This window comes from Bubalus bubalis, chromosome 2 (genome assembly GCF_019923935.1).
Source record: "Bubalus bubalis isolate 160015118507 breed Murrah chromosome 2, NDDB_SH_1, whole genome shotgun sequence".
NCBI lineage: Eukaryota > Metazoa > Chordata > Mammalia > Artiodactyla > Bovidae > Bubalus > Bubalus bubalis.
In genome coordinates, this window is record NC_059158.1 from 57,762,323 (window position 1) to 57,786,240 (window position 23,918).

A 23,918-nucleotide genomic window follows, 5' to 3' on the forward strand; every position below is an offset into this window, starting at 1 on the left:
AATACAAAGAGAGCTTTGAGTTACTCTATGGATTACTAGTAATCAAGACTGGTTAATGGCGCTGACAGGAGACACAGGCCTCAAGCAACAGACAAGACCCTCTAAGGCATAAGAAATGGTAGAAGTGAATTTCCTCTGACTGCAGATGACTTTAAGGAAACATGATATGTCTAAGCAAAGCTGGCCCTCCCTATCAGGTATTTGATATGCACCTTTCCAACCCAGCTTTCTCACTGACACAGAGTTATATTTCTCAACCAAAAGTTGAATGAGAATATTCATCTCCTCAAAAACTGAAAGTGCATTTTTGTTGATTCTAGAATAGTTTGAATCCCTAGCTGACTTCTTTACCCATTTATTCCCCCAGCAATGCCATATTCACTAACATTTTAGGCCTTGCTTATGTAATTTCCTCTGACTCTAATGCCTTGTCCACCTGTCAAAACCCTGCTTCACATTGAAGGATATTAAATAACACCACCCCCAGGAAACTTTTTCTGATCAAAATCGACCCTCCTCAATTAAAATCAACACCCCTCCAACCTATTAAAGCAGTTATTTCATGTTGTATATCATGACTAGTTGCTGACATATCAGCTGTTCCTGTCTACACTCCTGGATTTCAGATTTCCCATTCATCTGTGCATATCCCACAAACTCCACATGTATCCCCTACACAGAAGTTGTGAAGAAGAAGTTGTGTGATTGCTATGTGAGCACAATACTGAGTGGTGGGATAAATACTCAGTGGGGGGGATAAATAGAATATCCCCATCATTATCCCAATCCTATCAAGGGGAAACTTGGAATCCAAAGACTCTGATCAAAGCTGAGACACCCCTCTTAGACAGATGGTATGTTGGCTCATGTCTTCAGGCCAACTGTTTCCCGGCACACACAAAAAAACAGCAGGTTCCATTTTTTAATTTTAAAAGGATATGAAAATCATAGTAACAAGAGAATTATCCTTTCTTCAGTGTGAGTTTAGTCTATATTGTCTCAGACAAAAAACAATGCTTACATTGGTGAGGTGTGATTACTTTCTGGCTGACCAGTGGGAAAGGTCAGCTTTTTATTTACTATAATTTATTGTAGTTCTCATGGTCAGGAGACTAACCTGGGATTAGAACAGCTACTTTCGCCCTCATTTAGGGGTAGGCCTGTCCCTTCTCCCCAAAGTTGACTGGATCAACATTAGTACCACAAAAAAAAAAAAAAAAAAAAAAACCCACAAAACACCTTGTCAAAGCCTGATGGGGTCAGATTTTCAAGATTCAAAAAGGTTTCTCTGGACAGAGCTTCTCTTCCTCATTGGAAAGAATTTCCCCAGAGAAAGGATGAGGATGGGGGCTTTAATGGTGGAGGGGAGGATGAAGGGAAGAAAGAACAGAAGGATGGACAGAAGACAGTTTCCCTTTGAAGTCCACGCTGGGGAGAGTCTTTGCTTGGATAGGACAAAGGAATGCCTTGGATTCAGCCACAATCGATGCGTCTTTCACACTGCCCCACTACCCTGAGATCTGACACATCCGTGGAAAACAACGACCACACACTTCACATACTTGGACTGAGGCTCTGTGTGTTTGATCAGGCAAGCCAAGGGGTCAGGCAAAGGCAGAGCTGGAAGGAATTTTGTCCCCAAGTGGATTACTGAGAGTGGTCATACCTGAATAGCAGCAGTGATAAGGAGATCCACTATCTCCAGAAACAGAGAACGTGAGACATAGAGATGGTCCCACTGGACTTCTAGGTGATTGCACTGATATATCAGCAGTTCAGTTCAGTTCAGTCGTTCAGTCGTGTCCGACTCTTTGCGACCCCATGAATCGCAGCACGCCAGGCCTCCCTGTCCATCACCAACTCCCAGAGTTCACTCAAACTCATGTCCATTGAGTCAGTGATGCCATCCAACCATCTCATCCTCTGTCATCCCCTTCTCCTCCTACCCTCAGTCTTTCCCAACATCAGGGTTTTTTCCAATGAGTTGGCTCTTTGCATCAGGTGGCCAAAGTATTGGAGTTTAAGGGCATCCTAAAAACCAATAGATGATGAGTAACAGGGATTCTGATCAGGAAAAATTTCTCATATCTCGGGGCTTAGAATGGATGAGTGGAGATTTAGGGAACTCTTGGTGAACTCTTTGCTGAAATAAATCATTTGCATAGAGAGAGAAGGCAAAAAAAATCTATGTGGAGGCCATCCTGAACAAAGCATTAAAGGCTATCTGACCTCCCTTTCCCAGCTGGTGGAATGCCAGGGTTTTCCTATCCAGCTGAGTTGGATTTGTCAGAGGACCTCATCAGCTGCACCATATGGAGCTAGATATGAGAGGTACCTTTTGGGAAAAAGTTCAGTCCAAAGCCAAGCAGGTGTCCAAATTCACTATCAATCGGATAGAGCCGAGCAATGAGAAATCTGGTGATGGGACATAGGACAGGTGTGAAGTGCCAGGTATGAGGGTCCTCTGAGCCAGAGAACAGACTTGGCTTTTTTCTAGTGACCCAGGGGCACTGCTATCTGGAGAGGGAGGAAACTCCCAACAGTATTCACGGGCCCTCCACCCCTGCATAACGCTTGCCTAGGGAATTTGGATTTTATGCTATCAGCAGTAGAAAATCATGGGAATCGTTTGTGGTGCTGTGTTTTGTTTTTCTTTAGAAGGGCAATGAACGAAGAAAGTACTGTTGAGGGCAATTATTCCGGAGACAATATACAGAATGAGATGGAGGACAGAAAAAAAGTAGAGGTTGAAATTGCATGAAATGATAAGGGGCTAAACTACAGGATGACAATAAGAATAGAAAGAAATGAATGTGTGTGTGAGAAAATACAAATGAAAAATGAACAGGACTTGGTATTTGGCCAAATATGAAGAACAGAGAAAGGTATGTTTCAACGATGATGAGTTTTGAATCTAAGTGAAGATGAAAGTGTTGGCACCAATCAGGAGTAAGAACAGTTAGCCTTTCCATTGTCTCCCCTTCAAGTTCTCCCTGAGCATATTTTGGTGGAAATAACTCACTTTAGGGAAGCCGATAAGCTAAAAATAATTGTATCAGGTAATTTGAGCAGAGAAAGAGAAAGAATGAAACTCTTTCCTGATTACAAAATTCTTCAGCTAGATAGGAAGGTAATATAAGCAGAGTCCAGTGAAGATATCATGCTGCGGCTGCTAAGTTGCTTCAGTCGTGTCTGACTCTGTACAACCCCACGGACTGCAGCCTACCAGGCTCCTCTGTCTGTGGGATTTTCCAGGCAAGAGTACTGGAGTGGATTGCTATTGCCTTCTCAGAAGATATCATAAACTCAAGCTAATATTCTTTAAATATTGTTCTATAGGTGTTTAGTAGGAATGGGAATAAACTATTATTTATTAGCAAAAGCTGTGTTTTTTTATGTTAAAAAGAATTGATTACATGACCTGAATGTAAAAACATTTTCACATTTTATAGTTTTAAAATCATTCCTGCCAAATAACATCATTCAAATTTTATTTTGCTGAACCCATTGGAATTTGCTTTATTTAGGGAAGCACAGTATTCTAGCTTCAATCAGCTTTCAGTTATAGAATCTTCAGAGTCATTATCTGACACAGAAGACATCCAACATTGTTTTATTTGATTTTTCCACATCATACTCAGAAAATGAAATTCTGCACACACAAAAAAATGTTTACATAAGCAAGAGAAAGAAACATTCATTTAGGGATTTACTCCTGTAGCCAAAAACCAAGACTGAAACGTTTTGGCCAAAATAGTCCACATTTCTGTAGTTGTTTGTTTGTTTTGGGTCCCTCTCCCTTCACTTTTCTTCTGCAGTATTTTGAAATAGCACATTTCCTGGGAGTCCTATGAAGGTTTTAAAATTTAGATGATAAAGCAAACCACTTGTTCTCAGTAACAGCATGGTGCCTTGCAGTGTTAGGTGTCACAGTGTTGGCTGGCTGAGACTTCAGGAGACCGTCAGCTGATCTCATGGTTGATATCCAATTTACAATTGCATGGCGCAACGTGCATTTACGTGTTGCAAGATTCTCAACAGAGATTGCTGTTTGGTATTTCTACCCAAGAACATCAAAGGAGCAAGACAAGTTATATTTAACCTATTATTCAAGGAGCTACTTAATTAACCACCATGATATTCCCAATTAGGTCCAGTGTGTCCACGTGAATCCCTATTGACTGGAGTCGCAAGATGGTCAACAAGCTAGTTACCTTTTAAACCAGCTCTGAGTTTCAAATAGTTTCGGTTGTGGGAAATTACATAGGAGTCAATCATTAAACAGTCAACTGGTTTGTTTCAGAGAACTCTGTTACAAAATCACTTAAAAATGTGGCCATTTTGCTACCTACAAGGCCATCGGTCACTAGCTGGGCTGAAGCTGTAGCTTTCTTTCTATTCTATAGCAACGTGCTTAGCTTTACATGGATAATACTAATGTCTTCTCCCCGTCTCTAAAAAGCCAGAGTTATGATTCAATGAATCTTTCCATCTGTGATATTAGAAAATCCATAGAATTCAGAGGAAATTTCCTTTGGAAACCAACATTCTGGTATGTTAGTTTTCTGATAACAAAGTACCGCAGACTCAGTGACTTAAAACAGAAATGTATTCACTCACAGTTCTAGAGGCTATTTGTCCGCCATGAGAGTATCAGCAGCGTTGGCTTCCTCTGAGGCTTGTGAGGGAGGGGCCTGGTCCGGGCCTCTCTCCTTGCCTTGTAGGTGGGCATCTGCTCCCGCATCTTCACAGTTTCCTCTCTGTACTGTGTCTGTGTCTAAACTTCCTTTTCTTAGAAGGACAGCAGTCGTAGGAAGGCCCACCTAGAAGACCTCACGTTAATTTAATTACCTCTTTCAAGACCCTGCTTCCCTAGTGGCTCATATGGTAAAGAATCTGCCTGCAACGCAGGCCACCTGGGTTCGATCCCTGCGTCGGGGAGATCACTGAGAAGAAAATGGCCACCCACTCCAGTATTCTGGCCTGGAGAATCCCATGGACGGAGGAGACTTGGTGGGTTACAGTCTGTGGGGTCGCAAAGAGTTGGACACGACTGAGGGACTAACACTCACGCTTTCAAGACCCTATCTCTAAATATGGTTACACTCTGAAGTACCAGGGTTGGGGGAGTGGTTAAAACTTCAACATGTGACATTTTTAGGGAAGCACAATTCCAACACCTGGAGATGAGGTTTTAGGGATCTTAACGACCGTCAGCCCCTGTCTGAGTCAGTGTAGGCCCTGGCTTTCAGGCAGTGAGCCCCAAACGCGTCCCCAGATCACACCGGTACTACCCGACATGGGTCCCGGGCCTGCTTCCTCCCGCTTCTTTTACATCATCTCCTCCCAAGGCTGCTGAGAGAATTCTTCCTGTGGCCCGCCTGGGAGAACTCCGAGGCCTTGTACAGGGTGCAGGCTCGGCTCCCACGGCTGCCAGAGCCGCCGCAGCCAAGCTCCCCAACCCTGCTGTCATCTGGGCTCCTGAAGCAGCTGGCCTGTACCCGAAGCCTCAGAGTCTTCCTGACTAACATACTCAGCTCTAGCCTCCAACCGCTCACCACACAGAGGACCCCAAACAGTCCGCAGGGTGTGGAAGAGACTCCATTCTGCCCTCCGCAGCCTTCTCCCACTGCACCGCAGCCCATCAGTCCCACAAAGTGCCCTCTTAAGTTTCAGGGCAGGGACTCTGAGAAAAGGAAGCCAGCAACCTCCAGCACATGAATATATTTGGGGGCTGAGGGTGGGCAGTGTGGGTGGGGTGCGTGGTGCATCGCTGTGCAGGCGCGGAGAAGGTGTGTGGTGTGCTTGTGTGGATGGACAGTGTTGATTATTTTAGCACAGATGTTGATTTTTCAGTCCCAGCTCTCTGATCACCTGTCTACTGACATTTACAGATATGTTAAAGTTTATGTCTGTAAGGTTTCTTAAAACTCATCATTAATATTCCATGATTCTCTTTATCTTAACACATCTGTAAATGTCAGTAGACAGGCCAATCATTCAGAGAACTAAAACTGAAAAATCAACTTCTGTGCTAAAATAATCAATACCATCTATACATACAAAAACAAACACACTTATGGGCTTCCCAGGTGGCACCGGTAAAGAATCTGCCAGTAATGCAGGAGACACAGGAGACTAGGGTTTGATCCCTGGGTCAGGAGGATACCCTGGCGTAGGAAATGGCAACTTACTCTGGTATTCTTGCCTGGAAAATTCCAAGTTCAGAGGAGCCTGTCGGGCTTACAGACCAACGGGTCCCAAAGAGTTGGACATGACTGAGTGACTGAGCGTACTGACTGAGTGTGCGCACACACAAACACACACACACATTTATCTTTAGAGTTTATGTGAAAAAATTGGGAGGGAAAAATAAATATTGTGTCCAAGCTTACATAATAGTTCATAACAGATTATATTTTATAAGTCTGAATGCTGACATATTGTCTAATGATCTGATTCTATGAGTTATAACTGTGTAAAGGGTTTCACATGAAAACACTTTGGAGTATTTGGCTGGTTCATGACATCCCGCTAAAATATGCACCCCCCCCCCCCCACCTTAAGTGGATGAACCTCTACCGTCCTTTCCACAGTGAGTTGGGCTGGAGTGGACAACTGACCCAGGCTACGCCAGTCAGAACTCCTTCCCTGGGAATCTGGAACTGAATTTGGCGATAGAAATCAGCAGTCTGTGTGGTCCTATGCAGCGGTCGCGCTCTCCACGGCCAGTACTGTCCAATCCCGTTCCTCCTTCTGTCACTCCCCACCTCTGGGGTCAGGGCCCACCCTCTGTGGGGAGAGACTTAGACATGTCCTGCTCCACTGAAATGGCTGGCCCACATGGGCAGATCAGATGGATATCCTTAAATTCTTGAATCCAGGAGGCTCCCTTCTGCACCAAAGGGATGTGATGTACTAGCTGCTGTCAGCAGAAGGACCTCTACAGGCAGCAAAGCAACAGAGGCCAGACCTTTGTGGTCCCTGAAACAAGGACAAGTGTGGGCTCACTCCAGTGGTTACCTACGATCTGCGGGCCTGGCTGGGATCTCCCACGTGGTTCCCAGCCCTGCTGACTAAGGTATTCAGAGCTTCTCTAGGCCAACTCTGCCTTCATCTATGTGGATCCTGGAAGGTCCTGGTCCCTCATCCTGGGCTTCACTGACCTGCCTCCCTTCTTCTGGGGGTAAGGGACAGTTACACTCAGGGTCTTATTCCAGCTTCTTTCCACTGTATTATTTTTAGGATATAAACTCTATACCCTGCTTCCTACAAGGTCTTTTCTTTCATTTCTCACAATCCCTTTTTCTTTCAACAAAACTGACCCCATTCAAATTAAAACTTTGGCTTCTATGCATGTCTTCATGAAGACTTTGGCTTCTTTGCAAGACTTCTGTGAAATACTCAAGGGCAATTGTCTACTGTGGGCAGATATTCGAGAAATTACCCCTGCAGAGGAGGCACTTTGGCGCCTGGCTGTGCTGATTCCTACGGTGGCCCCCACCACCATATTGGGAATCTGGGGCCCTGACCACCACGGATGCCCTCACCCAGTGCTACTGTGCCAGGCCCACTCGATCCAGATCTCTACGCTGCCCAGGAGTGGTCAAACGGTTCCATGACTCCAAGGCCAAGTTCCCACTGCCCTATAGGCTCCTGTGTCACCAGAACGAACCATGCTCTACCATCAAGAGGCTCAATACACTCTTCCTTATTTTCTTTTCCATTATTACAGTGTATTGAATACAGGATAGTGAATTCCCTATACAGTAGGACCTTGTTTATCCATTCTATATATGTGTTAGTTGCTCAATCCTATGGACTGTAGCCCACCAGGCTCCTCTGTCCATGGGACTCTTCAGGCAAGGGTACTGGAGTGGGCTGCCATTTCCTTCTCCAGGGGATCTTCCCGACCCAGGGATCAAACCCAGGTCTCCCGCATTGCAGGCAGACGCTTCAACCTCTGAGCCACCAGGGAAGCCCATTCTATATATAATACCAAACTCCCAATCCATCTTCCTTCTATTCCCTCACCCCCTTGGCAGCCACGAGCCTGTGCTCTTGGCAGTCAACACCCTCATTTGGTTGCAAATCCTCCCCACCCAAACCTGCCCGAAGGAAAACTCCTTGGGGAAAGGGGGAGAAAGACAGAATGTACAGGAAACTTCTGCATCTTCCTCTCCATTTTCCTATGAATCTTAAACTACTCTAAAATGTGAAGTCTTCCCAAAAAGAGTTTCAGCTACTGTTTCTGACCAAAAAGAGCTTATTTTGTGGGGGGAAAAAAAAGCAAGCAAGCATTGACTGTCTTTGCATACTGTCTGGAACGTTCTTAATTCTCTTTGAGGCAGTGTGGATGGCTCTGGAGGAGCAGAAGTACAAAACAGAAACACAAATTCATATTTCAATCACCTCCGAAGTGGGTAAACTCACTATTCTTGGAGGTCATATTCCACTTTGTGAACAAGGGAACAGGTAAAAGCCCGTTGGCAGGGATACAAAGAGAAGCAGAGAGGACAGCTGAAGGAGGACTATGTGGGCTCCTGATGCTCATCAGTTTCCTAGTTCCTGCCCAGTTAGAGCTACCTTTTTACCCTCATATTCTTAAACATCATTCTATTTCTAAAATAAATTTCTAATTTTCCTTAAGCTAGCTCAAATGAGCTTAGATATTTAGCAACCAGAACAATGATAACAAATACAGTTTTATAGTTTCAAAGTTAATCTACATTTTTGTCTTAAAAATTTTTAAAACATTAATAGGTAGTTAAATGGTCCTACAGTTTTTGTTAGGAAAGTCTGTATTATTTCTGCAACTCTGTGGTTAACATTTTCTTGATGAAGATTTCAGAATGTGGTTGTAACAAAAAACCTCAAGTGTTGGGATCCATCTGGAAACAGATACAGACATACCAGACTAGCTCCCCGATGTTAACTGGTAGCTGTGGGCTATGGGTGTCTTCTCCAGATAAAGGCTGCCTCTGAGCGTGAGGGAGATGGGACCTTGGGAGCAAGTGACAGTGATCCATCCTCAGCTACTATCAAATGCTCCTGATGTTGTTGATTCCTTCGCCTTGATTTGAGGTCTGCCACACGCTAGGTAGGCTTCCCCGATGGCTCAGCGGTAAAGAATGGCCTGTGGTGCAGGAGACAGGGGTTCAATTCCTGGGTCAGGAAGATCCCTTGGAGGAGGAAGTGGCAACCCGCTCCAGTATTCTTGTCTGGGAAACTCCATGGACAGAGGAACCTGGTGGGCTATATAGTCCATGGGGTTTCGAAAGAGTTGGACACAACTTAGCAACTAAACAACAGGAACAACAAATATGCTAGGTATAAAAGTCAATTCCTTTACCTATCATTTTCACTCTTCCTAACACCTTCTTTTCAGGGAAAGTAAAAGTGAAGTCGCTCAGTCATGCCCGACTCTTTGGGACCCCATGGATAGTAGCCTGCACCAAGCTCCTCCATCCATGGGATTTTCAAGGCAAGAGTACTGGAGCGGGTTGCCATTTCCTTCTCCAGGGGATCTTCCCAACCCAGGGATCGAACCCGGGTCTCTCACATTGTAGACCTTTACCGTCATTGTCATCAAGACATTGTAGGCTTTACCGTCTAAGCCACCAGGAAACTTTGCTCTCATGACTCTCCTCCCTTAAGCTGGAGCAATCAAATATCCCTGGGGGGAATTTGAGCATTCCAGACTCCATCAGTCTTGATTGGGGTCTGGGTGGAAAGTCACTGCTGCGGTTAGCTGGCCAGGAGTATTCTGAGGCAGACGCTGCTAGTGGGACAACGTAGACGTGCAGAGGGAAGGGGAAACTAGCAAACACTTAGCTTCTCTGAGAGGCTGGAAACAAACAAATTCACTTCTGAACCCTCAGCTTCCTGGGCCCTGGGCCCTCCTGAGCTGGCACTGATATCCCGTCCAGGATTCCTTGGGATATACTTGTATTCTTCAAAAAGCTTCCCTATGTGCTTACACTGATTTGAACGGGCTGTTCTGCAGTCAACCAAGAGCTTACTGTAGTCATGACATAATTGATAGAGAAGGTGGTCTGTCGCCTATTCACCCGATTCTCAGAACAGGTAATATATAAAAAAGAACATAATCCAAGTTTATTTATTGCCTTTGCATGTATCTTTTCAAGCAAAGGGGAGTTGTTCTTCAATTTCTTTTTAATATGAACAGATTTAAGAACTTGTTATATAAAGTGCCATTGTATTTTCGTTGCTGGCCTAGATGTGTGAGCCCAAAATTATCTGTGCTTAAGATATGGGATGACAGATTCAGGAGTTCCCATTTTAAATAATATTGAGGACTTCAGATCCTTTTCTTCACAAATTTCAACTACTTATGGAGTGGCATTGTGCCAGAAATCTCCTGTCATCTGTAGGATCCAGGCTGAACTCTAATGAAGAAAAAAACTGAAAATGGAATGCTATCTTTGCCCAAAATAGACACAGACATCTTGGTCAGAGCTTTCCTAGACAATTAAATCTAGAAGAGACCAACGAGGTTAGGGATTCTTAACCTGGAGTCCATTCTGTATTAGGTTAGACTGTGTGGTTGTTCAGTCACTAAATCATGTCTGACTCTTTGCCACCCCATGGACTGCAGCACACCAGGCCTCCCTGTCCATCACCAACTCCCAGAGCTTGCTCAAACTCATGTCCATCGAGTCGGTGATGCCATCCAGCCATCTCATCCTCTGTCGTTCCCTTCTCCTCATGCCCCCAACCCCTCCCAGCATCACAGTCTTTTCCAATGAGTCAACTCTTCGCATGAGGTGGCCAAAGTACTGGAGTTTCAGCTTTGGCATCAGTCCTTCCAAAGAAATCCCAGGGCTGATCTCCTTCAGAATGGACTGGTTGGATCTCCTTGCGGTCCAAGGGACTCTCAAGAGTTTTCTCCAACACCACAGTTCAAAAGCATCAATTCTTTGGCACTCAGCTTTCTTCATGGTCCAACTCTCACATCCATACATGACCACTGGAAAAACCAAAGCTTTGACTAGATGGATCTTTGTTGGCAAAGTAACATCTCTGCTTTTAAATATGCTGTCTAGGTTTGTCTAGGCTTTGAGTCCACTGAAATTTATGCTACAGTTAAGGCCTGGGTGCATTATGAGAAGAGGATCAATACACTTAATCAATCACATTATCAGAAGGATATGTGGCACAAAGAATTAACAACCCATGGAAGCCCAACTCTCTTTTCACAGAAGAGGAAATCAGGGTACAGCAAAGGTGTGATCTGACAGGTCACACAGTAAGATATGAGAAGAATCCAGGACTGGAGTCCAGCATCCCTAACCTTACTCAGTGTTCCCTTGCTTCCTGACTGACGCTCCCAGGAGTTAGAATAAAGGCCTTTTTAGTGGGCTTGCAACAAATAAGCAAAGATGTTCTTTAATGGAAAGAAAGTTTGCAGACCCTAATAACTTTTTCCTCAGTAAATATTAGCAATAATTTAAACATTATTAGGATAGCCTCCTGGATTCTTGAGGATACTCATGGAATCACATAAGGCAATGTCTGCACTTTATAAAAGTTGGTGACTATTTTAGCACTCTTCTATGTCTTCTATATGCAATAATTTCACTGCAGCCCTGGGGTCTGGAGAGCATCTCATGATCCACTTCTTACAAGTGAGAAACTAAAGGTCAAAGAGCTTTAATGACTTGTTTGAATGTTTCATTGCCTGAAGACTAAACCATTTATAAAACAGAGACTCTCTGAACCCCCCAGTCCTTGATCTGTAGCACTCAGCTTTGAAGTACCAAACTGTACTTCTCTGGATGATGGAAATGCAGCTATAGATGTAGAGATATGAGTGACTCAGTGGCAAATAAATGGTAGATGAGTCAGAACTCAAATTCATGTTTCCTGAATTTTCTCTGGCCACTAACAGCACAAAGATCTCTGTTTTGTTTAGGGAAGTACTAAAAATCTCACCTAGTGGAGAGGCAGGGTGGTGCAGGAGAGCACCGGACTAGGGAGACAGGGGCCCGGGGGCTCGCCGGGGCAGGAGGCTGTCACCTGTCGCTTGTGAGTCCTTTGACAAGTCACCAACTGCTGGGCCCAGGTTCATGTGGGGAATAGAGCAGGTGATCCTAACATTCTACCCTTTTCCATCACGGGTCATTAGTAGTTTACAGTTAAAAGCTTGCATTACTGAGATGCATAGAAAAACAAACAAAAAAACCTAAATGTTTTCTATCAAACTCTTCTGCTGTGAAGTTTGGAGTTCCTGATCAGGTGTTGTGGGACTCTACCTCAACCTTTCTTCTTAATTAAAAAAAAAAAAAAGAAAGCATTTAGCTGCATCGGGTCTCAGCTGTGGCATGTGGGATCTCCGCTGCATCCTCACTGTGGTGCAGGGACTCTCTCTAGTCGAGGTGCGGAGCTCAGTTGCTCCACAGCACGTGGTATCATAGTTCCCAGACCAGGGATCAGATCCACGTCCCCCGAAGTGCAAGGCCGATTCTTAATCACTGAACCACCAGGGAAGTCCCTCTACTTCAGCCTTTTGAGGTGCGGGCTGTGACGGGGGTTGGGCTGGGCTTAAGTGATCTAGGGACACTGATTTCTGGCTTGCATAGTGAGTGCGATTTCAAACAGCCCCAAGTAAAGCCGTCTAGCCTGTGCTGAGGCAGGAATGTGGTGTCTATTCAAACCTTATGTTTGAATGAAAAATGCCATGAATCAAGGTCACTACTAATTTTCACACTCGATTACTTTGATCAGTATGTTGTTTTACTTTGGTGAATCGCACTGAACAGTTTCATCAGTTCTTCCCCACCCCACCCCCCCCAATTACCCTGTTTGGTACCACTCTCTTAAAAGGTTAACAAAGACCTATTTAACAATCAAATCCAACAGCCTCTTCTCATCCTACTTGACTCTCACCTACTTTGACATGACTGCTGACCTCCTCTGTAGCTTCCTGGATGAATTAATTCTCTCTCCGCTCTTCTAACTGCCCTTTCTTGCGTGTCTGGCAGCTCTTCTCTGTGTTTCTTCCCACCTGCTCCGTGTTAGTATTTCCCAGGACTCTAACTTTCTCCTATTTCTGTGCTCTCTCACTCTGAGAGCGTCAACCACCATTTATGAGACACCAGTTTAACGCCCAAATCCATGAACCCTGTCTTGATTGGAGCTCCAGACTTACCTGGTCCCCAGACTTTGTTTCCACCCTAAATAGCTCCACTAAGACAAACTGAGGGCCTGTCAAACTCAGTGTGTCCGTCAGCTCTTGGCCTGCCTCCCCACCCCTGCCCCCGCAAGCAGCCTCCATGAGGGCTGGCACACACACCATGGAGTGACGGCGGAGTATGGGTCTGGATGTGAGCTGTTTGTAATCCTCTTATTCTTTGAATTTGTTCTGAATAATGTCATCTGTTTAGTATTATAAATGTTTCACGTTCAGGAGCCATATCTTAATTTGTTCTTATAGTCACCTTGTTCTCAGACACATGACTAAAAAATGTTCATGGTGATTTTTGCCTTATTTAGAGAACCCTGGAGTTTTAAGAAAATACTTAACAAAACAACACATGATTTCTCTGAAGCCTGTCCATTTAAGAAACAAAGTAACAATCTTTGTATTTGAGGTTGTCAGCTCCGGTGCTGCTGCTTTCCTCAACCTTCTTTAACTGTCTCGGCGGACCCCTCACATTGGTCCAGTAAAGGAGCTGGAGGCAACCTTGGGGTTTAAATGCACAGAGCTTTTCTTTCATTAAGGACAAAAACCAAAGCAGAAACAATTGTCACCTGCAAATTAATTTTTTCTCAAGGTATCAATGAGCTTCCAAACCTCTCAATGTAGTTTTTCTTTCATAAAAAGAGGAAATCAGTGCTGGTTTGTGGAAAGGGATTAAATTAGGTCACAACTGTAATGATAAGGATAGCCTGAGAGCTTTCAATAAACGTGTTACTTCCAGAATTTTTCCACTCAGTCCAGGAAAGGAGAATAAACTAGATTTCACAGTTATATATATATATATATATATATATTTTTTACAAGTGAATGTTTTTTTAAAACTCTAAGAATTGGAATTAAGTATCTGGTTTTATCTGTGATAGGTCTAACTCATCAGTCAAGCTGTCTTCTCACTGATAACAATCAGAAAGATGTGCTCCAACTTGAGAATTAGCTGATGCATGCAGAAGTTCTGTCAATCAATGTACGAGCATGTTCTGATAGAATAACTGGCTGAATTCAGAAAGGAAAAGGATGACCTCGTCCATTTTAACTGCTGATGGAAAACATCCTCACATGATGTTGTCAGAGACTTAAGGGTAGAAAGCGTGTTGTACCTCTTCTTTAGAATTATAACTAAAATGATGAGACGCTGGAGGGCTTACAGTATAAGAACATGCCACCAAAAGAAAGATCACTTTGTCTTCTGGGAAGGCTACTAAATAACAGGGTATGGGGCTAGACCACAGATGTCTGGTTTAACAGTTCACAGTTGAGGATGGTACGGAGTCTCAGCAAACTATAAAATCCTCAGCCGAGCCCGTTACCGGTAAGGTTCCACCTACGTGTGCACTACTTAAATATCTTCCTACATGCTTGAGCCTAAAGGACCTGTCAGCAGAGGCTGTCTGTGGCAGTTGCACGAGAACGGCCTTGCTTGCTTAGGACTGTGTGTGGGCGTTGAACGTGGCACTTTTAAGCACAAATTTATGAGGTGCAAACTTTTAATGCAAAGATGACTCATAAAGTTTCAGAATGTGTAAATATGAAGCACAATCTTAACTTATACCGTCACTGGTGCTCACCCACAGTAAAACTAGCCTTGGTAGATTACCAAATTGTTTGGGACTACCAGGAAATTGACAAAAATCTGTCCCTCTTAATAGGCTGATGAGAAAAATTCTTGGGTTGATTGTAACACTTGTGTGGTGGTTATCATCTTAAACTAGTGTTACATGTACTTAATCTGCATTTTGTAATATTATGTTTGATGGCAGCATTCAATTAACTCTATTTCTGATATTGTGAAGAAAACAATTCTTTTGAGAACTTACACTGGAAAACTTAAGTAGGCAGCAATTATATAGTAGAGTAAAAAAATTCGAGGTAAAGACAGGAAGACTATGAAAGAATAAAAGTATAAGGGATTTTTAAACCAATTTTGTAAATCAGGCAGTAAGAATAAAACAGAAAAAGGATCATAACTAAACATTTGATCTGAATGTTGTGGTAAAACTAAGATCAGTATTTTTTTTAATTCATTTGTGATGTTCCTTGAGAGTTTTATGCAGTTGCTACAAAAATGTCATAAAAATTTCCACTAATTAAGATGAATTGGTAAAAACTAGACCTTTAACCTTATTGGGAGCAATACTTGGAAGTAGATTATTTAGCTGTCAGAAAAATAACCTTGGAAACTGTGATCAAACAGACACAACCAGGAGACCTAGAATTCAATAGGATATTGTTTTAATAATTCAAAATCGTGGCCCTTAGAAGACAGGAAGAGTATGAAAGAATAAAAATATAAGGGGTTTTTAAACCAATTTTGTAAATGGAACCAACCGATTATTCATAGTTCCCTAAAAATTGCTAAATTTACAGACAGAAAAAAATTTATAAGATAAACTTAAAACACAGTAAGTTTTCAGATTCTAACTTTAATAAGTTGATAATGAATTTACAAAATAAATTTCTGATTAGCTTTTTCTGCACAAAAAATTTAAAACACCATAGAGGTGGTTTTTTCTTTTTAAAAAATTTTTCGTAGGTCAGTAGAAACAGAGGCCAGAGAAGAGATGTTAAAGCTGCAACTGCTGCATACTCAAAGAAAAACACTACAATTAGCTTTTGATCGCTTCAATGTAAAATAAGAATCTTGTAGAGCCACTAAGAATCAACAGTAAGGTTTTCTGAAATTAAACATATTTACAATAAAAAACAAATTTCTTGACATTGAATCATTCTTTTATTAAGTCTGGAGGCCCACTTAAGATTATCTCATTTATGAGAACACCCACAGATAGTAACAAATAAATAAGTCTGGATTCCCTGAAACACCACCCATGCACACAGCTGGACCATAAGGTGGTTTTTAGTTAAACAGCAGCTACCATATTTGGTCTTATGCTTCAAGCTGTTACAAACACAAAAATGTTTGCTCAACTCTAACTTCAGCTATTTACTGATGAATTCCCTTCCTGTAAGAGACAGACCTCCTGGTTTCTCTAGGTGGCTACCTCGGTTGATTGTCTTTTGAAGAGTCAGCGCAGTATCAGGTGAAGTCACAAGCACAATGCGTCTTGTGTCAGTAATACTTAGACGTTTGAGTAGCCAAGTGAGCAGACCACGTTAGGCAATTCCTTACATGCTTATTTAGGCTTCAGCTTTTAAACTGTAGAGGTTCACTAGGTGCTCATAATCACCAAATCCTAGAGCTTTTCCCCAGGCGGTTTTACTAATTAAGGACAGGAAAAAGCGTAAGGCTTAATACTGAGGCCTAGTTACATTAACACTTTGCAAATATTAATAAGTTTGCAAAGCCTTAGATCCTGATGTTCCCCCTTTTTATTGATTTAGTTGGCTAGATACGGTGGGTAGTTTTCAAAATGTCTTTGTAACCTTCTCATTAAGTGAGAACAATATAAACCAAAGTCTCTTTCTGACAGAAGAGTCAACTGAGTACCTGTCTGCCAAAAACTTCATAGAAATGCAGGCAGCTGACAGTAATATTCAGTCTTAACACATTAAGCCACTGCCTTTTCACAAGTTCAATGGGACTGTCGAAAGAATGATTATCCATGGCAAGCATTATTTTGAAGCATTCAGCTTTGTAACTTAAAAAAGTGACCTCCAAATGAAATGCATGCCCACCACAGCTTTCTAGGCACACCCCACATCTTTCCAGTCCTGGCTCATCGCCAGCCTCACTCACTCAATGTGCTTTCTTTCACCTGTAAAGCATTTACTCCCATAAGGCCTACTGAACACAGAATTCACTTAAATGTCAGTTCCTTATTTATCCCTCTGTAACACAGTGGAATCTGGATTTTATCTGAGTGACAATAATTCCCATTCAACTAGGTATTAGGTTCCCAAAGGCCAAAGTTCACGTCTTACATATATATATTTTTTCCTGTGGCCTCCACCCTCACCCGAGCCACTGGCTCTGCACTGAAGCTATTAATCTACCAAACTCACCCATTACAATTTCACAGCAGGGCTTTTGCTAATTCTCTACCACAGGTTAGTTCAATTTCATATATAGCCTTTAATACTGAGGCCGAGTCACATTAACACTTTGCAAATATTAGTATGTTTGCAGTCTTAAGTCCTAATGTTCCCCCTTTTATTGATTCAGTTGGTTAGACACGGTGGGTAGTTTTCAAAATGTCTTTGTAACCTTCTTGTGAGAACAATATAAACCAAATTCTGACAGCCAGCGTAAACTGAGTACCTGCCTGCCGATAACCTTACAGAGATGAAGGCGGCTGACAGTAACAGGCTTAAGACAGAAGCCCCTGGCCCTGGCACTCAAGCCCAGACCAAACGAGCAGGGAGACAGGCAGGCTAGAACTGCTGCGAAGAACGCTATGCAGAAAACTCTATAAACATAGATGTGTGAGGCACAGAAAGTCTTTATTGCCACAGGAAGCAAGTGCACTCATCCCACCTCACCGACAGCTTTTACAGTCACAGAAACGAGGACTTCACATAATAAAGCACAACACAAGACTTGGAGAGAAATGGTCCCTTGGACTATATTGGCTGTAATACTGAGGTAACCAATTGACCTTGTTCAGTGAAAATACCTCTAACACAATGAAAAAAATCGACTAGTTATAACATCCAGTTCATATATACAATTCAAATAAAAATATATATTATTTGCTTCAATGTATAGCAAGTTTAATACATTAGTGTTTACAAAATAAAAACTGTATTCTACTGAAATTTTTCTTGTGCTTCCCCCTTACCACTAAGCACGAAAAAAACCAGAAAAGGATGATACTTAAGGAAACTTATTCATGGATTTAAAGATGCAGCCTGTCTGGTCGTGAAAGACAGATAAATATTAGTTGGAAGATTACCACATCTTTAAAAATTGTTGCTTATTAAAATCTACAAACTTGACCTGTAAGACACAATTAAAAAAAACCCACAAAATTTCTCAAAATAGATTAGAATACAGGAAACGTTTCATGAAACTACTGAGATACTAACCAGTTCTATGGCTAATATTAAAAACCGAACAATCTATGTAAATCATATTCATACTATTTCTACATACAGTGAACAATACAACCACAATTATCAACCTCAAGCTAGCAACAAAGTTGCAAGGTCCATAAAAAGCTTCTTCAGTGGGCAAAACACTATGGTACAATTAAAACATTTAAGAAGGGAAAAAAGCCTTTTAATAGTATAAAAGTTGTTTACTGGTGTTTCTACTGTAAAGCTATTCTACAAATCAACATGAAAAAGGAATTATATATGTGACAGTGATCAGAGACGACAGTGCAGACACTTCATCTGACATCTGGCTGATGAATTTTAATATAACAGACTGTAACTTAATATTTTTATTCAGTTATGACCCAGAACAGAACTGAAAACAAAAAACACATATTCCAAGTCAACACACTCTCCTGGGCAATCTCTGGGTTTAAATCTGGAGGAAGGAGGTAAAGCTGTCAAAAATCTTCTCTTAAACCAACAGAAAAATATACATTGGTAGAAGTAGTATTTGTTTTTCACTGTGGATTCCAATGGGAAATTCTGGTAAGTATGCAAGTATGTTATTAACATTTAAGCACACTCTCACATATATGTATATAGCCCACTAACTAAATAGGGAGAATTAAAACAGATCTTCAAGTTAAAATGAGTTTTAAGAAAAAACTGCATTCATAAATCCGAAAAGTATACAAAAATGAAATTGTAAAATAAATAATGAATATAGGTGTTAACTCAACCTCCATAGAAATATGCCTGCAAATGTGGATGCACCGGTCGTCCACAACTGTGAAGTTTGGATGGGAATATGTTCCCCAGGGAGAACCATCTAGCTTCTCTGACTCTGGTATGCAGGAAAGGATTTTCTACGTACAGGAATTTCTGGATATAAAACAGTGCTTACTCTACTATATATATAGCCTTTGTCAACAGTCATCATTCTTATCACATTTAGGGTTAACTTACTATGTCTTAATCTACATAACACATTCTGAAAAAACAATGTTTAAGTCAAGGCTTTTATGCATGAGTCCATTGTTTCAGGTTCTCTGTCCAAGGAGCAGCTTCCTATTTTTGTCATACTTTAAGTAGCTATCATAGTACGCAACCTGGATCAACCAGGTAGGAGAGATTTTTCTACTCTATTGCTCATCTTTTTAACTCCACTCCAGTATTTATTAACTATTGCCTAATTATGCCAGTAAAAATGACATCTGACTGCTAAGAAATGAGACATTTCCTATTTAAACAAAATCAGTTTTATCAGGTATTAAAACTACAACATTTTCCTTGGCTTAAATTGAGTATCTGCTTTCCATTTTTCCAAAGTCATTACAACCTTGCCAACAACTACATCACTTAAACTTTTAAACTTTCTTTTTTATGACTGCAAAGATTCTAAACTCTGACATACAATAATATTTACGTAAAACACTTAAAGCAGACAATGAAATTTCAAGTAAAATAAACTTTATCCACATCTATTGGTCCAAACAGGTCTCAACACCTAGATTTTACTTCTATAAATTATACAAGTACATTGTACATTCTTAAATAGTGAATGCTTACAGTATTAATTTGTAAGCCTTTCCACATAAAATGACTTACAGGGGAATGTGGATCAGTATTTCTGTTACAGATTGCAACATTCTCTCAGTTTACTCCTTTGAGGCTGTGGTTTTGTCTTCCTGGTTTCCACAGACTACTGCATCAGTCCTTATGCTTTGGCTATGAAATCTGTTTGTGCTGAATGAGGCAACATTGGTTATTAAGGCTTATTTCTATGATGGAGCACTATCCTTAACTCTGATGCCATTTCCAGAGAACAGTGGAAGAACCACAGCTATCTTGAATCTTCAGGCTCTGTTTTGATGACTTTCTTTTCCAAAGTAAAAGCTGAGTGAGGATAGTCTTTTAAAATCCCAAGGCTCTCTGTAGAAAAATGGAAACAAAATATATTGATATTTTACATCAAAGGTCACAACAAGAACAAAAAGAAAACCCCAAACTCAAACCCCAAAACAAGCAGTATCAACTATTCGTAACTGCAATTCCGTACAAAATTTTTATGTTTATAAAATTGTGGCTAAGATTTTGGATTCCGGATTTATACTCCATTTCTACCAATTCCTAGCTGTATACATCTCTAGGCAAGTTACACATCTCTCTAAGCTTTCGTGTCTTCATCTATAAAATGTGGATAGGATCTATCTATACACGGTAGTATGAGACCTAAATTACAAAACGCATGTAAAGCACACAGCATATAGAACCTACTGATTTTTATTTAATGCTTGGTCCAAAGTGATAAATAAAATATCTAAAATAAAACTGGTCGCTCACACACAACAAAGTTACTGGCCAAAATATTTACTACCAATGAAGACATGAGGCAGAAAGTCATTTTTCATGTTTAAACACAGGACTGCTTTTAAGTTTCTCTAGTCACAAAACCTTAACGTGGGAGAAACAGGGATAAAAGAATGAAGATTCTATTTTTCATAAGGACTCATTCCTTAAGAGTTACAAGAATAATTATTTAAACCTCAAACACACACTACAGAATGACAATAAAATGTAGTATTTATTTATGTGAAGTATTAATACTGGGGGATACACACATACGCATATACACTTTAAAGAGGATTCTAGAAAGGTAACCAACATTTATAGCTTATCTGAGATTAGGAAGTTGACTTTATGAATTTCCCTCTCTGTACAGAAATTCAGCATACAAAGAGTAATAGGAGCTACCATTTACTGAATTCTTATCAGCCAGGCAATTCATATAGGTTATCCTTTTAATCCTCCTAACTGTTCAGTGAGGCAGAAATTATGTTTTACAGATGAGACAACTGACTTCAAGTGACTCCTAAAGTTACTTTAACTCAAAGACTGAACAATACTGGATTTTTTTCAAATGGTGTTGGTCTCTAATACCTTTACCTCTAACTCACTTTACTTGGATAAAAACATGAAAACACCAGACTATACGAGAAACAGTTGCCCTTTTATGGAGTTCAGTTTACTTCTGAGATACAAGTATCACCCCCCAAATGCAGCTGCATGAAAAATTCAGATTTTAGAAAAACACAAGTGGTTTTCTTAGCATGACAGCAAACATATAATCAATCAATTTCATATTATGAAAGGCTGGAAAAGGGAATATGATATCTAAAGCCAGTCATTTATTACCTGTTTTACAATCTTGCATAAAACCACCATTCATGTAACAGGTAATCAAAATAATCTCAACCTTAAAGAGCTTTTCCCTGTCTATTTTTTGGAATATCATGTTTTCAAAAAACAAAACAAAACTGGCTATTAATATGGCAATCTGTTATTTCCAAGGTGAGAAAACTGACCAGTAACAGTATTAGCAATGACCCCCTTTTAAGGAAGGATAAATAGAAGTTAGGAGATGAAAATCAAAATACAGTTTATTCAAGTATTACTCCCTCTAATCACATCCTACATTTTCACCTGATGAGTGCGACTTTGCCTCACTGGAGTAATGTCTACTCAGCTCCCCATCCACCACAAAATGATGGGGTTGTCTGTTCTGTAAATTAGGCATTCGGAGATTCAAAGGTCTTTCTCCTAATGAAAAGAAAAAAAGGAATATGAATAATTAAAAATGCATCACGGCTTTCTTAAAAATAAGTTTCCATGGATTGCCTCAACACTCCTTAAGAAATAAGTATGGAAAGTCAACAGGCACTGAAGAATTTAAATGCTAGCTGGAGAAATATTTAAGATAATAATTTAAGGATAAAATGGCAATTCATGCTAGTCTCACAATTTATTGTTCTGTCAGGACATTTCGACAAGCTAATTACAAATGAAACAAAAGACTGAGATTTCCAGGCATTTTCTTATTAGTGCAACCATTTTACCAAGGTAGGTCATTAACCACATAATAACAAATACTATAGACACAGAAATCTCTTCTGTGGCTCAGATGGTAAAGAATCTGCCTTCAATGCAGGAGACCTGGGTTCAATCTCTGGGTTGGGAAGATCCCCTGGAGAAGGCAATGGCAACCCACTCCAATACTCTTGCCTGGAAAATCCCATGGACAGAGGAGCCTGGTGGGCCCCAGTCCATGGGATTGCAAAGAGTTGGACACGACTGAGCAACTAACACTTTCACACACAGACACAGAGATGGTCAAGCCAATTGCCAATTACTAGAACAACAGCAAAACCTATGGCAAAGCCAGGAAAAGATGCAATTAGCACAGATATGGTAAAAAATGTCTCATACACCAAATCATATTCCCTATCATAAACCTAAATCCATCACACTTAGCAAACTGCTGACCTGCACTGGAATATTCTGGCGTCACAAATGAGAGTAATCAAATCTTTCATTAATGTCTTTGATTCTTAACTCTTGGGCTTCCCTGGTGGCTCAGATGGTAAAGAATCAGCCTGCAGGGCAGAAGACCTGGGCTCGACCCTTGCATCAGGAAGATCCCTCAAGGGAATGGCGACCCACTCCAATATTCTTCCCTGGAGAATCTATGAACAGAGGAGCCAGGTGGAGTACAGTCCACGGAGTTGCAAAGAGTTGGACACAACTGAGTGACTAACATTTCTTAACTCTAATCTTAACTGTTAAGGATGACTGCAGAAGTTAAAAAAAGACCTCCACTGAAGTTTCTGTAATATTTTAAAGGAAGAATGTTCTTCACCACTACTCTGATCTGCTAACGTGTAATGTTTTACTCTATAGTTGAAGAAGGCTGGTTAGGATGGTATTCCTATTTAGAAATCTTACTTTTTTGACTATAGTTACCACTCTCTAAAAAAGTCTAACAGTAATACATAAAAAAGTTGCTTTTCTTCAAACACTGTCACTATTTCAAACTAGAGGATCTATTCTGATACTTGGATGCTATCCATCTTTCTCCAGTCAAGCATAAGCTCCAAGGGAGCAGGGTCTATCCGACTTACTGCTACAGTTTCAGTATCTAGAAGTGTGGCACACAGGAGGTATAAACAAATATTTGCTGAATGAGTGAATGACAGTCACTGGGAATTTTCTTCATGTGTGGATACAAATGAAGTAATTTTAAAAATGGTAAAAAAATAATCACGAAGCAAAGCCTTTTACATCTAAAGAGTTTAAGAGAACAATTTCCAAAGTATATGCCACACAAAGTATCTTCACAGAGTCTATAGAACAATGTGAAGCCTGAAGATAACATTTCTACAAGTCTTTCCCTTCTTATACTCTCTTCAAATCTCAATTTTGTCATAGTATTTTAGACACAGTTACCACCTTCTCTGAGGAGCCAAATGTTACAAATTTCAGACAAATCTGCTTATGTAGTCTTAAAAAAAATACAGTTTTAGCCTTTCAGAAAACGATCAACATCTCCCATGGAATTCATTTCTTGAGAAAAAATGATCGATACTATTTACATCTCCCATTCCCATCCACCCTCTACGAAATACACGTCAGTTACACGGGCCAGCTCTTGTTTAGGGCTGTGGTGCTAGGGAAGCCTACTGAGAGTCCCTTGGGCTGCAAGCAGATCACAACAGGCCATCCTAAAGGAAACCAACCCTGAATATTCACTGGAAGGACGAATGCTGAAGCTGATGCCCCAAGACTTTGGCCACCTGATGCAAAGAGCCAACTCACTGGAAAAGACCCTGATGTTGGGAAAGACTGAGGGCAGGAGGAGAAGGGG

The 23,918-nt window shown here is 41.1% G+C and overlaps 1 protein-coding gene and 1 long non-coding RNA gene across 5 annotated transcripts in view; both read right to left on the minus strand.

The window, feature by feature from the left end:
- Positions 1 to 3,604: 3,604 nt before the first annotated feature.
- LOC123330533 lies at positions 3,605 to 6,100 on the minus strand. The gene is made up of 2 exons (XR_006546524.1): positions 4,621 to 6,100; positions 3,605 to 4,060 (listed from the first exon to the last, which is right to left on the minus strand). It is a non-coding gene; the product is annotated as an uncharacterized LOC123330533 (long non-coding RNA).
- Positions 6,101 to 17,601: 11,501 nt separating this feature from the next.
- Positions 17,602 to 23,918, minus strand: part of NAB1 (NGFI-A binding protein 1) — a 54,820-nt gene continuing 48,503 nt past the window's right edge. For 3 of the 4 annotated variants that reach the window (XM_006047447.3, XM_006047445.3, XM_006047446.3), the window contains 2 exons: positions 21,701 to 21,817; positions 17,602 to 20,149 (listed from right to left, as the gene is read on the minus strand). In XM_006047447.3, the coding sequence (XP_006047509.1) occupies positions 20,061 to 20,149; positions 21,701 to 21,817 (206 nt within the window). In that variant the 3' untranslated portion in view covers positions 17,602 to 20,060. Of the gene's footprint in view, positions 20,150 to 21,692; positions 21,818 to 23,918 lie in introns of all 4 variants that reach the window. The other variant, XM_025273276.2, reaches the window with a different exon arrangement.